This window comes from Protopterus annectens, chromosome 14.part0, assembly GCF_019279795.1.
Source record: "Protopterus annectens isolate FY-2018-M chromosome 14.part0, PAN1.0, whole genome shotgun sequence".
Lineage (NCBI taxonomy): Eukaryota > Metazoa > Chordata > Ceratodontiformes > Protopteridae > Protopterus > Protopterus annectens.
This window is the reverse complement of record NC_056748.1, coordinates 315,238,542-315,255,872: the sequence shown is the minus strand read 5'-3', so window position 1 is coordinate 315,255,872 and position 17,331 is coordinate 315,238,542. Positions and strand designations below refer to the sequence as shown.

The 17,331-nt window shown below is 35.7% G+C and overlaps 1 protein-coding gene across 1 annotated transcript in view; it reads left to right on the top strand.

Annotated features, from left to right (window-relative positions):
- The window catches only part of LOC122788658 (deleted in malignant brain tumors 1 protein-like), a 1,289,564-nt gene that overhangs the window by 95,748 nt on the left and 1,176,485 nt on the right, over positions 1-17,331 (top strand). The window contains exon 4 of the mRNA XM_044055554.1: positions 14,778-14,807. Coding sequence (XP_043911489.1) covers positions 14,778-14,807 — 30 coding nt within the window. The remainder of the gene's footprint in view (positions 1-14,777; positions 14,808-17,331) is intronic.

The window sequence follows — 17,331 nt, the reverse complement described above, 5'->3', positions numbered from 1 at the left end:
TTTTTTAATTACACTATATGACCTTAAATTACTACAATTTTTCAATTTATTAGATGAGAGACGGTTGGTCCATTGCAAGTTTATGAGTCAGTCCATTTAGTCCCTCAGAAGCATTTGCACAGCCAATCAGACAGTCCCCTTACACAATGACTTCTGAATAATTTTTCAGTGACATTTCTCATTTGATCACTCAAACAAATTATGAACATTAAGAACAGTGCAAAGATCTGTGAAAGTGCAAATAAAATGGCATCTAAATCCGGTGTGATTACTATTCCCTTCCCCATAGCAACCAGTAAGAGTTATTCCCCTCCTGACTATACAACCAAGTTGAATGACAACATGCTGTAAGTAGAGAAAAAGGGGCATAGGTTTAGACAGGGAAGCCTATCTCTTGTGCATTAGTGTAATAAACACCCCAATGGTGCCTAACAGATAAAAATGACTGAAGATGTCATTATGCCAACTCTAGTTCAGGTCTTAAACTCTTCCTATGCAACAGCAGCTGCAATCTCCAGAACTGTCTCCTTACTTTCCTTCCCATCCTCTTCAGTTTCCTTAACTAGCAGTTTAGGAGCAGCAAACTCCATATTATCTGCTGGTTCATCTGCAGCAGAAACCAATGCTGCATGCTAGTGCTGGAGAAATATGGCTACCTCTGGGATGCTGGTTCATTCTCCTTGTCTGCTCAGAATCTATGCTCCAGTACATTAGATATCTTACCTTCAGGAGATTTGACAACTGTTCTAAGTACAGAGCTACCCTTAATTTTACTCTCCAGAGTGGACTCCAGTCTGGAGTTTGCAGCATAGTCCCTTTTAAACTCAAGAGGTAAGTCAGCGTTATAAATGAGAGTGTTGTGTTGTGCATCTCTTTTGTCCAGGAAGCCAGAAACTAAACTTGTGCCACTCTTTTTTGACTGGTAAATTGGGAGGGAAATTTTAACAAGACCAAATTCCTTGTATACTTAATTTATTTTAAAGAGAGTATTTCTGCAATCCATGAACAAGCAGAATTGGTCTCCTGTTATTGTACACATAAGACCAATCCCTCCAGAAATGCATAAAACCTCTTGCCTGTCAACATAACTCAAATAGTGTAGGATGACCTGCCAAGGTGGATTGTTTTTATCCTATTCAGTAGGACTGATATTTGTTTTATTTTCCTTTCCTGCCTTTTGACTATCATGTAATATGAAAATCATTAAATATGGACTGAGTGTCCAGACTGTGTTTCTACTTCCATTGAATTGTGCTGTTCCTCATATATGCCATGTGGATTCTTGCTATTGTTTGGTCAGCTAAAGGTTTCAGCTTATTTGTGTGCTAAGCTAGGGCAAACTTGTGCATTTTCCCTTGCATGTTTTAAGATCCTCACATCCTTTAGAATTTCTTGAAATAGAGCAAAGAAAGAGTGCATGTAAGAATGAATCACCCGGAATTCCTGTTTTTTTATTTTTTTGTATGTCAGACCCATTTTCATTTTGGCCTTCTATGTGAGAAGGTCATCCTCTGCCATGGATAGTGGCAGAAAAGAAACAAACAAAAAAAAAAAAGCAGTTATTAGTCACTAGGCTTATTACCTGTTCTTCTTAGTACTGTAACAGAGACAGTAACTGCTTACTTTACTGAATACTTCCAATATCCATACATAAACAGTTTTACTCCCTGGATAGGGCAGCCCATAAAAATCAAGGCATCTATACACTGGTACAGTTATGATCACACACTCTGCAGCGGTTCTCATTCTTTATGAAATGATTGCTATTTTGTCATTCTAGAGATACTGAGGTGTGATAATGGATCACCTTTTAGCAGCTATCAGTTCAGGTAACACTTCTATAAGAAAGGAAGGAATTATAGACTGAAAAGTGCCTCCAGTACTATGACAGGTAAAAATCTAAGTGCAAAAGAAACTGTGTTAACAGCAAACAGAGCAGCCATTCATCCTGTTGTTGGAACTGGGGCCTTAGTAACCAATCTGTTATTTATCTTCAACCTTATAAACAAGATGCCTTGCACAATCAGTAAAAGACACTAGAAACAGAAGAAGGAAATTAGAAACTATACATAATAAGAAAAAGATTCAATGAAAATCATACCACATGAGAAAGGTTTATAGTTAGGAGTGAGGAACAATTAAAGCTTGACTCTGCATTCAACTTGAAGTTCTATCAGTAAGTGAAATAAGAGAGTCAGAAGTTTTCAGAGATAAAGAGAAAATGCACTGTCACCAGGCATTAACCTATTATGAACCCCTGGCATGACAGTGCTGGAGCTTAGAGAAACAATTATCAGTCAATACTTGTGTTGATATTTGGTCAGCAAATGGCAGTTACAAAGAAATATTACATACCAGCTAAACCTTTACACAAAGTTGGCACAAAGGACCATAAATAGACAATTACTGCTAACCTTGGCATTTAGTCAACAACTGACAGCTTTGATGAAATATTACCTACCAGCTAAACATTTATGCAAAGAAGGTCAAAAAGAACTGTAAATAAACTTTTTTTGTACTTAAATGGCAGTTTGTTTTAGTCATCTGCTATAAAATGTTAACTATGCCTTGGTTATAGAGGATGTCTGAAAGCAATCTACAGGCAGCTGTTATTTGAAAACTATTTCTTTTAATGTCTTGATCTTTACAGCTGTGATGACCGTGCCCTGGACCAGCAATCAAGGAACCTCAATCCTCACCACTAACACCAGGGAGGTTGTCTCATAGAAGAGGAAATGATAACTAATACACACAGTAAAGTACAATTTCCCTTAAGTGCACACAGAGATCACACTCAGTCTGGGGCTGGTTGCTCCCTTGCTCTCCAGGTCCCCAGTAAGATTCCCCACTGGCACAGCTATAGGGTCCAGGTCTCAGTCTAGCTGGGCAAGATAAAACCTCCAGTACCCTCTCTGTCCAACCAGTGCTTCATGTCCCTGCCCAAGTAGCTGATACAATACACACACTTTGAGATACGTATTTATACTACTTTACAGACACTCCTGGGAAAGGCTGACACGGATTCTCCAGGTGTGCCCCTTTACCCAGACTATACAATAGTAATTACTGCCACCTCCCAACTGATAATATCAGCTACTAAAAGGCCTTAAAAGGGTGTCCAATTATTACTGTGCAGTATTATTATCCAATGGTAGTATGACTAACAGTCAAGGCTTACTTTAGAGTGGCCTATTACAATAACCTCTATAAATATGCAATGTACTCTAGAGCTTATCTCTACACAAATCAGCCACAGGTAGAAGGTTTTAAACATATTTAATAATAAATAATTAAAACACAAGACAAAACTACTACGCCACAGAGATATCTAAGAGTTCAGACATCACACAGAAACTTAAAATAATACAGTAGGACAGGTCTGATTTCAAAGAAAAATACGTAATTAATCTTTACTAGCTTTAACTATTCCTACAAGAAATCACAGTACTAAAACGTACATATGAGCATAAGACAGAGTGCTGGTAAGTTGGATGTCCAAAGTCAAAATGCTTCCTAGTCTCTTGTGAGACATAGTATTTAAACATTACTAACAAACATGTCTCTAAGGCCCTTCCCAAATTACATCATTTTTGACAATTAGGTTTTCCCAATATTCATATTGCATCATCTTAACACCTGGTCTGAGTTATCAGGCCACAAACTCCATTATTTAGCAATCTAACACCTGCACAGAAACTTACAACAATAGAAGACATTTCACATGTATATTCTAACAGAAACTAGAGCAATAAAGCACCTTCCACATCTAAATTCTGGTCATAAACTTTAGCCTTAAAACAATGGGCATGAAACCTTCAAACAGCCGCAGTGGGGCCGAATTCTAACATGAAAGGGTCACAACAAGCTTCACTGGGCCAGCGGAGTGCAATGTTGTCACATATTTTGCAGTTCCACATTTTACAGTATTCTTTACACTCAAGAAACATGCCTGTATTTTACATTTATTATCAAGAAAACATGCCTGTATTTTACATTTATTTATACAGTTGATAGAATTATGTATCAAATTCTATTTGACTAGGCTGGCAGCCTTTGCCCATCTCTCCACAATCGTCACAACAGGCACGACATATTAATAGACTTCTCCAATGACTGTGTATCTAGTAATGGCTGGGAAATACATTTCCATACAGAGCAGCTCTACCTAAACTAGTGTCATTATATATTGATTCCAGTGAGTTTAGCTACATTTAAAACTGTCATGGGTATCAAGTCTATAAGCTGTAGTTTGTGTTTGTTTTAATGCTAAAATAAAGGAACAGCTACAAAATTCAGTGCTGGAAAATGAATCTGGGCACCTTGTACACATGTATTTCCTGTGCCTCACTGCAAACCTGCCACTTGTCACAGCAATACTTTTAAAATTAAAGGAACAGTGCAGAAAGCTGACTTGTAGCTTTTCTTTATTACAGAGACTTGCCTAAGTAATATCAGAACTTTTATTACCCATTTTTGCTATAGAATCATGGAAGACTCCCTGTGGCTATCAGAGAATATTTTCCCCATAGAAATACATTGTTGGTCCATGATTGGTTTAGAACATAAGTGTGAGGCAACTTTTGGTCAAGGATAAGTCAGGAAGGATATCCAGGTTGTAAAGGGTTATGAACAGTGCCACAGCCAAATTATTTGGCTCTACACCTGGCTGTAAGATGTTACGTTGACCTCTGTGGAACCAGAGATAAAGTAAAAAAAAAACACCTAGAAGATCTGTTCATTCATTTCATTGGTTTCAGGATAGTTTGCTGAGTGGGCTTGTTCCTGAGCAACAAAACTGCTGCTCATTCAATGACATGGATTCAACATTCCTCAATTTTTTTGTATGCTCACAAAAACCTTAATCTACCTGTGTGATATCTCCAGTGCATGCACTATAGACTCACATATGGTGCGGTTGTCCATGGATTTGCAATACTGAAACAAATGTAGTAAACTGTAGTGATGAACCCTACCTTCCATTTATAGACATGAAAACCTCATGCCAAAAGACCCAAAAATACAGTCACAAATATATCTTTTTCATTCCAATTATTTTCTGAAAGGGGTGAATACAGAAATCTTTATATGTCATAGTGATAAGGTCTGTGAATTAAAGATTTAATTGTAGGAAGACATAAGAGTTCCAACTCCTTTAAAGAGCATGAATTAAAGAGATAGAAATCCTTCTCAATATTGGAGAAAATATATAATTTACTTGGCAGCTCCAGGGCATTGAGGGGATAAGGACATGACTATAATCCAGCCAACCTGGGTTTGGTTAACATATCTGGCTGGGGGTGAGATAGGAATGACAAGGCATTGTGTGTTAACATCTGTGGGGATATATACCCAAAAGTGTGGTCTCCATGTTAAATCCCTGGGGGTGCCTGAGGATTACTGGAGACAGTTTCCTTTTAAGAGTTCAGACTTTTAAGAGGGCATCTCTTATGGAAGTGGGACATATGCCAGTTGCAGTCTCTTATTGCATGTCAAACTCTGGAGCTGTGAATGAATAAGCACTAAAGAACTGGTTAAAGTTTAGGTGAAAAATACCTCTGATTCTCTGAGCAGATAACGGCACTGCTCCTGTTACCAGATTCTCAACACCTGGATGGAAAAAGTGGGTCTGAGGGTTCATGCCACCCAGGATACTGAACAGGCATATTGAGTAGACAGGGTGGATGCTTGATTGCCATTAATGGATCAAAGTTTAAAACATGTCCTAAAGAAGAAAATTCATGATATTCTAATTAAGGCAGTGATTCTTTTTGCATGTATGTGGGAGGGGTGTCAAATGTTAGCTGAGAAAGAAATGTGAGACCTCAGGCTTTTTATTCTGTTTTAATAAAGACCAGACCATGCATGGTTATTTTGGAATAAAAAGAAAAGCTGTAATATTGCAATCAAATAACCAAGTTCAACTCACTGTTCATAAACCAGCTACTTCAATGGGGTATTATCTGTATTCTCACTCCATAACTAAATTATAGAACACTATGCCCACATCTATAAGGACAGGCATTCCCTTCAAATCCTTCACACACACACTCTTAAAAACTATTTAAAAATACATGGTGTACTGCACCAGGTTAATCAAATAACTCCTTAATTTGTAATTTTAACAGCATTACCCTCAATCTTGCTATTATATTTTATACAACTGATAATGTCTTGCCTCTTTTACCTATACCTTGCACTACTATTATCACTATACAGTCCCCTAACTTTTCTTTCTCACCTTGCTTCTTCCCTATGCATACCACATACTTCACTAATAAACACATAAGTTTATAACTCCTGCTTAATTTCTCCTGTAATTCCCCTCCTCTCTCTTAGCACTGTTCTATAAGATATGTACACTAAGTACATTATAATAAACATAAATTATTTAACTATCAAGCAGAATCATTCTGATTTGCATCAAATATCTCTAAAGACCTCTTGTCTCATGTATATAGTCTCCTTAGTAATATCTAATTTCTGTAATTAATGTGCAAGTATGTTTCATCTAATGTATGTAAAAATGATGTGCTATCCATTATTGTGTATTCTTTCTTGTATGTGAAAATGTTCAGCGTTGCCATGTAATATGCCAATGTAATATGCTAACTGTCTCTGGACCTTTTCTCCCCGGGCCTCCACTGAAAATGGGCACCTAGCCAGTAGGACTTTCCCAGTAAACAAATGCCAAAAAAATACATAAATAAATAAATATCCCCTGCCAAATACAGGAGAGCTGCATGAAATCAAGATTATTTTATATTGAATCAGTGGAGAGGGTACACTAAAAGCACTGTTTTCTGAACAGACTGATATATACTGTATGCTTTAATAAAACGTAGCTAAAGGTCTAGTGTGTATTGTAGCACATAGGTGCTAAACCCTGGCAACTTCTAGTGATGGGGGATAGTGTGGGAAACAGAATCAGATGACCAGATGTATGTGATGTCATTCTATATAGAGATAATGTTTTTAATATTAGAGGAGACAGAAGTCTCAGGAGTATTCTGTATTCTGTCTTGGATTTGACAACAAGGACCACTCACCCATCTTGCATTGCTCTGGAATAGATAATTAGACTGGTTAAATACTATTTTCTATAACTGTGTGAAACTTTCCATCTGTGTTATTTTTAATATTTCCTGTGGGTTAAACTCTGATGTTTACTGTAAATAGATATTTAGTATTTTCATTTTCTTTTATCGTTTATTAAATATATTTAAACCTCTCACTGTGTCTGTTCATTTTAGAAAAATATTTATTTGGTGATAACTCTGGCCACTCCTGAAGACTTGCTGTTTGGTCAACATTACCATTTGCATTAATATTAACTTCACTCAGTATAATTGGGTACCCTTTTAAGAGCCTTATAGCAACTGATTGGTGGCAGTGAAAATACTTTATAGTCTGGGAAAAGCTGGTAGAGCAGGTAATCTGTGTCAGCCTTTCCCAGGTGTGTGTGTGTGTGTGTGTGTGTGTGTGTGTGTGTGTGTGTGTGAAAATTAAATCTCAAAGAGTGTGTGTGTCACCTACTTGGGGCAGGGACATGAAGCATTGGTTTCACAGAGAGGGTGCTGGAGGACTTGGTTTGGTCACTCGGCTTAGGACCTAACCCTACAGCTGTACCAGTAGGTAGTTTTATTGGGGACCTGGAGGGAGACAGATAAAGAACAATCTAAACCTCAGGCTAGTGTATTTTCTGTATGCTGTTAAGGGAATTTGTGCTTGATGTAGAGAGGTCTGCATCTGGAAATACTAAGTGTATCCATTTGTATTCCAAGTGAACATCCATCTCCACTGTCAGTGGTGAAAAGTCAGGCTCCTTGGTTATTGGCTCAGAGTGGGGATATCACATATATAAACAGATGGAAAATATCAAAAAAGACATTCTTGTAGGGTGGTGCAATCTCCAGCATCTGTCTTGCTATAAAGAGGAATATGCTCTTACTTGCATGATGTGTCTGAGCTTCTCAATGGGCCATAAGTGTACCAAGACTCTATGAACCTAAAAAAAAACTATAGGATGGAATATCTTAAAATATTAGTTACCTGATGCATGTGGTGGTCTTGGGGTCTACTTTATGTGCTCGAAGTCTGAGAATATCGAATATGATATACTCAACACAAGTACACAGAAAGTGCAAAACATCGAAAATGGAAATGGAAATGGAAATCTCCGTAGGTGGAGACTTCCATTTACTTCAATGAGGTGTGATCTTGGAGTTGGTATATTTAAGTAGCAGGGGGTCTGGGGGGTTCAGGGGGCTTGTCCCCCCTGCTTTTTGATGGATATGGTTCAAGCCATATGCATTTGAGCTATTGAACTTTCGAGGTCCTAAAGTAGACCCATGCTCTTGGTTTTAACAGGCTGCTTATTATATATTTTTTAAAAAGAAAATATTCATCAAGTTGAGTTTCCAACAATGCTAGCTCTGTCAATCATTCAGTTTCCAAACAACGAAAAGTTGAGTTAGAAAAAACCTTTTATAAACAACAAAGCTTTCAGGTTAGAAAAACCCTTTTTCAATGTTTCACAAACAGTATATTTAAAAACGCCCCTATATATACATCACATGTATTAATTGATCATATGACCTACAGCCATCATCACATGATCAAAACTAATATATAAAAAAACACATGAAAACACATTAAGAAAACATTTAGAAAATACTTAAAAAGACTTCTGAAAAAACATATAGATATTTGATCAACAGTGAAGCTAGTGTCAAAATTTATCCATTTACTATCTATTAAATAACATGTTCAAAAAATTTTATTTATATGTATAATATAATGTAATATGTAGTGTACTATCTAAACATTGTAAAATCAAGTCAATCTAGTTTGTTGAATTCTATTTAAAACTGGCTTTAAAGACACTGCACTATTCAAGCCAGGATGGTTATCTGCTACTAGTCTAACTATCCAATCATACTCCCTGAGGTCCAATAGGTTAGACAAATCACCTCCTCTCGGCGAAGCTACAATGTGGTCTAAGGCTTGAAAACTGAACTGATGTTCACTACCCCTCAGGGCTATGTGCTTAAATAGCGCATTGTTTTCATTAGAATGTTTAATGTTAGATTTATGCTCAGTTATGCGTTCTTTTAGCTTTCTAGTGGTTTTACCCACATAGAAAGCTGAGCATATCTTACATGTTGCTAGATAGACCACGTGACTAGATATACAAGTGGCGTAGCCATTAAAAACATATTCTTTCTTTGTTATTGGATGTTTAAAAGTATCTGTATAAGACATATCACTATTTTTAAAAATATCATTACAACAACTGCAACCATAGCATGGATATGTACCCTGCTTCATGCTGACTTTCGCACATTCTTTCATGTTTTTAAAATCTTTATATCCAAGCATATTTTTCAGCGTTCTCATATTTTTATAGCAAAAGTAGGGTCTGTCACCAACTATTGATTTTATAGCATCATCTGCTAGCAATACTTTCCAATATTTAAGCAATATTCTATTTATATTATTCGACATCAAATTATATGTAGTTGTAAATCTTAATTTTTGTATAGCAGGTTTGTTCACTTCAATAAGATTTCCTACATCATTTGTCTTATTGAAAATTGGTTCATATATCCCTTCTCTGTTGGACATTATATACTCTTTCATATTTTCTAATAGATCCACGGCATAACCACTGTTCTTAAATTCTTCAAACACTTCATCCAATTGTTTTATAAACTTGTCATGTTGGGAATTGAGTCTACTAACTCTGGCCATTTGGGCCTTGACAATACCCTTAAAGACATGGGGTGCATGCATGCTGTTTGCATGCAGATATCTACCAGAAGCCACATCTTTTTTATAGATTGATGTATTAATCTCTTTGTTATTCATTTTAATTTCTACATCCAAAAAATGAATACAAATATCTGATATTTCCGCTGTAAACTTCAGATAATTGGTAGTATTATTTAATGAAGAAACAAAATCTAACAGATCCACTATACTTCCTTTCCAAAGCAGAAAACAGTCATCCACAAATCTCTGATAAAATAATATGCTGTTGTTCACAAAATGTTCACCATTGCCTATATGTTCCTTCTCCCACTGGTAAAGAACAAGGTTGGCATATGTATTTGCCACGGGCGTGCCCATCGCTACGCCCGTTTGTTGTAAATATATGTTATTATCAAATAAGAATATATTATTTCTCAGCACTAGGTCTAGTAGCATACATATATTTTCTACATATCTACCCGTTCCCTTCTGGGCTTCCATAAGAAAGCTTCTGATGGAATCTATCCCAATGTCATGTGGAATGACTGTAAACAATGAGTTAATGTCCATGACTACCATATAGATGTCATTAAAATTATTCATTGTTGCTTTCAGGTCTAAATAACATAATTTTAATTTTTCTAGGAAATCAATAGTGTCCTTAAGTACTGTTTTACATATAGATAACAATGGTTGCAGCTGCTTCTGCAAATATAAAGATATTGGCTCGGTGATCCAGCCTTTGCCGGATACTATCGGCCTCATTGGAGGTTTATGTAAGGATTTATGTACCTTAGGTACGCCATACAGTTGTGGTATTATTGGACATGGCACTGTGAAGAAGTGAAATAGATCAAGAGATATATCATCTGACAATTGTAACTCGTAGATACACATATTCACATAGGATATATGTTTTTTAACGTCTGCAGTTGTTATATGCTTAAATGCAACTTCATCCTCTAACAACACCATGACTGACTGTCTATAAGCATAGTCATTCATAATCACGACGGCCCCACCTTTATCTGCCGCTTTAATAACGATATGTGTATTTCCCATAAGTTCCCTTAGAGCTAAATGCTCAGAGTAGGTAGTGTTAAAGGAAAAATTACTTCTCCTGTTGTCATACAATTTTCTTATATCATGCTCACACAAGTTATAAAATGCCACTAATACGGGTGGATAACAGGGAATAAATACACTACGTCTTTTGCAAGCATTCCTCTCATAGTCATTATTTTTAAAGATTAATTTAAGGGCTAGAGATCTAATAAATAGTTTTAAGTCAGTCAATATATTCACCATATCCTCCACTCTCGTAGGTATAAACCCCAGTCCCTTTTTTAATATAGCAATATGCTCCATATTTAGCGTAAATGCTGATAGATTAATTATGCCTGGTGTTACCTCCTGGCTACTTTCTGCTGTTTTTGTGGACTGTCGTTTTTTCTTTTTAGCTCCACACGTGGACTGTTATATCTCGAGGATGATCTTCCCCTTGATTTGGATCTATTTCCAATCCTTTTATCTTCTTTTTCCTTTACACGTTCCGCCTGTTGTAACTGGAAAGGTTTAGCGAAATAGCTAGTCAGAGTTTTCTGCATAGGTAGTGTCGTTTGGCTTGTCCGTTCTCCAAGTTCACCTTCTACTAATCCTACACGAGTTACATCCACATCTTGTTCCAGTCTCGACCGCCCTTCGTCGGCTACTGATGACGTCACTTGTTTCAAAGAACAGCTCGCTCCAGCTGATGAAATATCATTAGCAGACGATGCTGAAGTTAAAGGTACAGATACCATTTCGGGAAAATCATCAAGTGAATCTAAGGATATAGTGTTTGGTGTTTGTTTAACAATAAGGGATGTGTCTTTCGATTTTAATTCAGTGGTCATATTTTTGTCAGCTCTGAAATTTACAGATATATCGGCTTTCGGCCAAGAGAAGATATTACCCGACTGATAGTCGGAAATGTCTCGTATGAGCTTTCTCCTTTTCAAAGTGACTTTAAAGCCAGTTTTAAATAGAATTCAACAAACTAGATTGACTTGATTTTACAATGTTTAGATAGTACACTACATATTACATTATATTATACATATAAATAAAATTTTTTGAACATGTTATTTAATAGATAGTAAATGGATAAATTTTGACACTAGCTTCACTGTTGATCAAATATTTATATGTTTTTTCAGAAGTCTTTTTAAGTATTTTCTAAATGTTTTCTTAATGTGTTTTCATGTGTTTTTTTATATATTAGTTTTGATCATGTGATGATGGCTGTAGGTCATATGATCAATTAATACATGTGATGTATATATAGGGGCGTTTTTAAATATACTGTTTGTGAAACATTGAAAAAGGGTTTTTCTAACCTGAAAGCTTTGTTGTTTATAAAAGTTTTTTTCTAACTCAACTTTTCGTTGTTTGGATTCCCTTGGACTTTATTTCAGTGCTTTTATTGTGAATCATTCAGTTTCCATCAGTAGCAGAGTTCCCAGTCATGCATGGGTGTAAGAGCAGTTAAAAAAAAAAAAAAAAAAAAAAAAATATATATATATATATATATATATATATACACATTTACACATATGTATATTATGTATACATATATATGTGTGTGTGTAGATATATATATATATATATATAAAATATATATATATATATATATATATATATATATATATATATATATTTTTTTTTTTTTTACACATATGTGTATATGTGTGTGTATGTGTATATTATTTATATATATATATATATATATATATATATATATATATATATATATATATATATATATGGGTCTACTTCTAAATTTTGAACTTTCAAAATGTCGAGTTTCTCAAAATTTAAATAAAAAAAAAATTGAAAGAAATCTTTTATTTTCTTAGATTTTTTGCACAAGGACAAACCCCTCTGCACACCCCACACTGCCAGTAAAGTGCAATTTCCCTTATGAATACACGGAGATCACAGTCAGACCGGGGCTGGTCGCTCCCTTGCTCTCCAGGTTTCCAGTAAGTCTCCCCACTGGCACAGCTATAGGATCCAGATCGCAGCCTAGTGGACAAGCTAAAAGCTCCAGCACCCTCTCTGTCCAACCAGTGCTTCATGTCCCTACCCAAGTAGCTGACACACATACACACACACACACACACACACACACACACACACACACACACACACACACACACACACACAAACCCAAACACACATGCACACAGTTTGAGAAGAGTTTATATAACCACACAGACACTCCTGGGGAAGGCTGGCACAGGTTCTCTATCTGTGCCCCTTTTTCCCAGACTATATGGTATTACCAGCTGCCACCACACACTAATATTTATCAGCTACTCAAAGGCCCTTAAAAGGGTGTCCAATTTTTACTGTGCAATATTATTATCCAATTAGTAGTATAACTAAACAGTCAAGGCCTATTAGAGTGACTTGGTACCGGATCTCTATATACATGCAATGTACTCTTAAAGCTTAACTTATCTCTACACAAAACAGCCACAGTTGAAAGGGTTTAAAATATTTAATAATAAATACTATAAAACACAAGACAATACTTCTTACTACACAGTGCTAGTCAAGAGTTTAGTGATCACAGAGAAATACTTAAAATAATTCAGTAGTACAGTTCTGACATCACAGAAAAACACTTAGTCTAATCTTTCTATTTTCTAAGTCTAAGATAAACTTACATATAGAGCAAGACAGTGCTGACAGTTGGATGGACAGGACAAAAATGTTTAATGCTCTCTGATTCTCTCTGTTTCTAACATCACATTCCTGGTTCACATTACATCATTCTTCACACATTCCTAGGTTCCCAGGCTAACAGAAATCACATTTACATTCTTAACATCTCCTTTTGATATCTTGCAGTTGGTCAGGAAGCTGAGCAATAAAACCACATTTGCATGTTTAAATCTAGCAATTTAACACTTGGTTAAAACAATAGAAAGAATATCTCCACCTAGAGAGGCCGGAGCCGACTTTAGATCAAAGGGTCACAACATGCTTTACTTGGTCAGCTTTCTGCCAGCAGAGTGCACTGTTGTTAACTTTTTTGGAGTTCCACATCTAAAAGCAGTTTTTTTTTTTTTCATTTAAGACAACAAGCCTGTGCCTTACATTAATATTTACAAATGATAGAATTATCTATAAAATTCTATCTGGCTAGTCTGGCAGCCTTCACAGTCTCGGCCATAAGAAAGTCAACATTTTGAAAGTTCAGAATTTAGACGTAGACCCATGCATACACACACACACACACACACACACACACACACACACACACACACACACACACACATATATATATATATATATATATATATATATTTATAAGATGATATAAGATGTGCCAGTCTATAAAAGGACTGTAAGAATTCTTAAATCACAAAACTGTTTTTGTATGACATAAAGGACATAGGGTTCTGTTTAGCAGTTTTCTTGAAATAGAAAGTACAGCTTATTTCAGGGACATTTGACTTACTGCTAAAACATTTAAGGAAAATGAAAAGCCTCTTCTGTTTTAGTCAGTCTCAGAAAATTAAGAGAACTTAATGACATGAAAGAACCATAGGAGAATGAAATGGCACATGAACTAACAATGTAGATGCGGCAGTGGCTGAAGCTGATGGATGTCATAAATGAGCTGAACTGATTATCAGCAGCTATTTCTACCAGAATGTGAAATACATAAATGCAAAAAAATTGAGAAAGTTTGTGGATATTTCACTATATTATAGCTTAACAACTACATAGCATACAGTCTGAAGAACATCTAGACAGATAGATAATTAAATAGAGATACTTGTCATCTATGACAGACTTGTCATCATTTACAGTTCCCTCTGTATCCAAGTAAATTGTGCATTTGAAAAGTTTTGGCTATTTTTTGTGTGCTATCATTCTTCTTCATAAGATCTATGTGAAGAAAATGATAAAAGACATAATAAAATTTAAAATCTGACAAGTACTATTAACACTGTGTACCCTTTACATTTCAGATCATGTTCGTGTCACCACCCATGGGACAGGTATTTAATATTTTCAACATATTATTATAATAGTGTAAAATAAAACATTTGTCTGGCACAACCACAACAGAAATATGTTTAGAAAGAAGGGAAACAATTATATTCAGGTGAGAAGTGTTGACCACAAACTGCAGTTTTGTATGGATCTAGGACTGATGGACTTTTAACTCCCAGACATGTGTTCTAAAAGCTCTGAATTATCCAACATGAACTAGTCACACAGAACATAGAAACATATTGTTTAGAGACTAAAATGGTAGCTGAATGCAATACCGAATATTGGTATGACATACTGATAAATATATGACATTTTATTTACTTTAAAATGCATGGGTATAAAGGCAAAATATTACCCTAATTATGAAATATCTTGTTTAAAGCTATTGTGAAAATGGGACTATGACTGAATTAATGTCAAAATCTAACAGAAAATACTTTCTGAATATATATAAACCAAACTGTGTTTCTAAATTATAGACCCCTTGTTGATTTCCTGTGCAAATGGGAGGAAACACTTTCAACCACTACATGTACTGATTGTTTCACTGTCCAGAATATTGCACTTCTGATAGTGCCAGTCATGTTTAATTGACAAGAGATAAGGTGTCACAATGGTCCAACTCGCAAAGACCTTAGTGCTGGCACAGATGAAAAAAGGTGTTATAATCTCGGGTCTATGTTAAATCAGCGAACACTTAAAAAAGCGAATGCTGATTTATGACCCTATTTAAGCGATAGCTGAAAATCTCAAGCACTTGGAACAGTGATTTTTTTCCTGAGAAAAAAAATCGCTGTTCCACAAAAAAAAAAAATTCAAAGCATTAAATAAAGTCAGGGGCTTCGCCACCCACACCCCCTGATGGGAGGGCTGTGGCCCCCACACACCTCCTACTTAAATATACCAACTCTGAGATCACACCACAGTGGAGGAAATGGCAAAGTCCCGAAAACGGCCCAGCAATTTTTTTCCCTGGGAAGAAAATCGATGTTCCGAGTGTTCGGTATTTTTAGCTTCCGCTTAAAGAAGTTTGATAAATCAGTGGTCGCTTTTTTAAGCGTTTGCTGATTTAAAGTAGACCCATAATCTCAATGGCTCTAAACTTGATTTAAGTCTGTAAACCAACAGGAATCTTCCATCGTAATACGATATTCTAGTTATTAGGCTCTAGATTTTGAGCTTGCAGATTTGTGTGGTTGTTCTCAGAGTATCCAGTTCCCAATGTAAAAATCCAAGATGTTTGGATTTCTCCCATAGTAGACATCACCATCTGAACCCTTTCAGGTCTCATGGCAAATCAAAGGCATGACTAATATAGGATCAATGAATATGACTGTCTCAAACCAAGAATCTGTAGGTAGGTGATAGTAAGCTATAGTTGTATAGTATCTGAACTGAAAAAGTGGTAGAATTCTGTACCTTTAACTATGACATTATATTTTTAGGATCCCTTTTATTTACAGAAAACTGCAGCATAAAAAGGATATTCTAAAAACAAATTAAGCTTTTCCTGGCTAACCAGATCATGAACAAAGCATCAGTTTTTTTAGCATGGAATCTTGTGCAGGATCAGAAAATAAAGCCATGTATCTTCACAGAGCTTCCAACCATTAATATTAAAATAAGTTCGCCTTAAACAAGACAGTATAACCACATGAGGGTGAGCTAAAATAAGAGGGCAGTAGCTTCATGCTGTATTGAAATGATTTCTATAGGAGATGCATATTCAAGCTGTTAGTGTTATCATTAAGATTAAGGTACGCAATTGTTAACAAAGTCCCGACTACTACTGTAGAAAAAATATGATTGTTTCTTCTCACATCAGTGTGACAGATGCAGATGATTCTAATCTCTGAGCTGTCATCACCTGGAGAGAGAAAGTAAAAAATATAAACTTCAATGACGTGATGCTGGATAAAATGTCAGAGCATGGCTTAGCCATCATGAACATCATCTGAGACAGAGGGACAAGTGAATTACTTTTAGATAACCTGAGTGTGTACTCTGAGATCTAACAATACTGATGTTTCAGTCTGTGACTAGAATGATGTACAAATTGCAAGGTACATCCAAAAGCAATTAACATAAATATGATGACTGACTTTAGTGACATCTGATGAAGTGAGATTCTCCAAATCTGTGTTAAACATTGAAACATATTCCAAAATGAAGTACAAGCTGCTAGGAATATTGTAGCCTTATAATAGGTTATATATTGATGATGTTTCCCATTATCTCATTACAGTGGTTGGAATCTTTAACCACCATCTCCCTTAGACAACTTTATGCCACTTAAGTGTTTTCCCAAAATAATTCTGTATTCCTTGAGTATTTTGTTTATTAAATCTCATTTTGAACAATTTTAGGGGAAACTTTGCTGTATGGAGACCATATCCCTTTTCAGAATACATGCTCATTCAAATTAATCAGAGGCACGTTTGGCAGACAAAATCAGTTTGTCAGAAATTTTACTCCAAGTCCATTAAAGACTCACTAATTCATGTGCATTTCTAGCAACATCTTGAA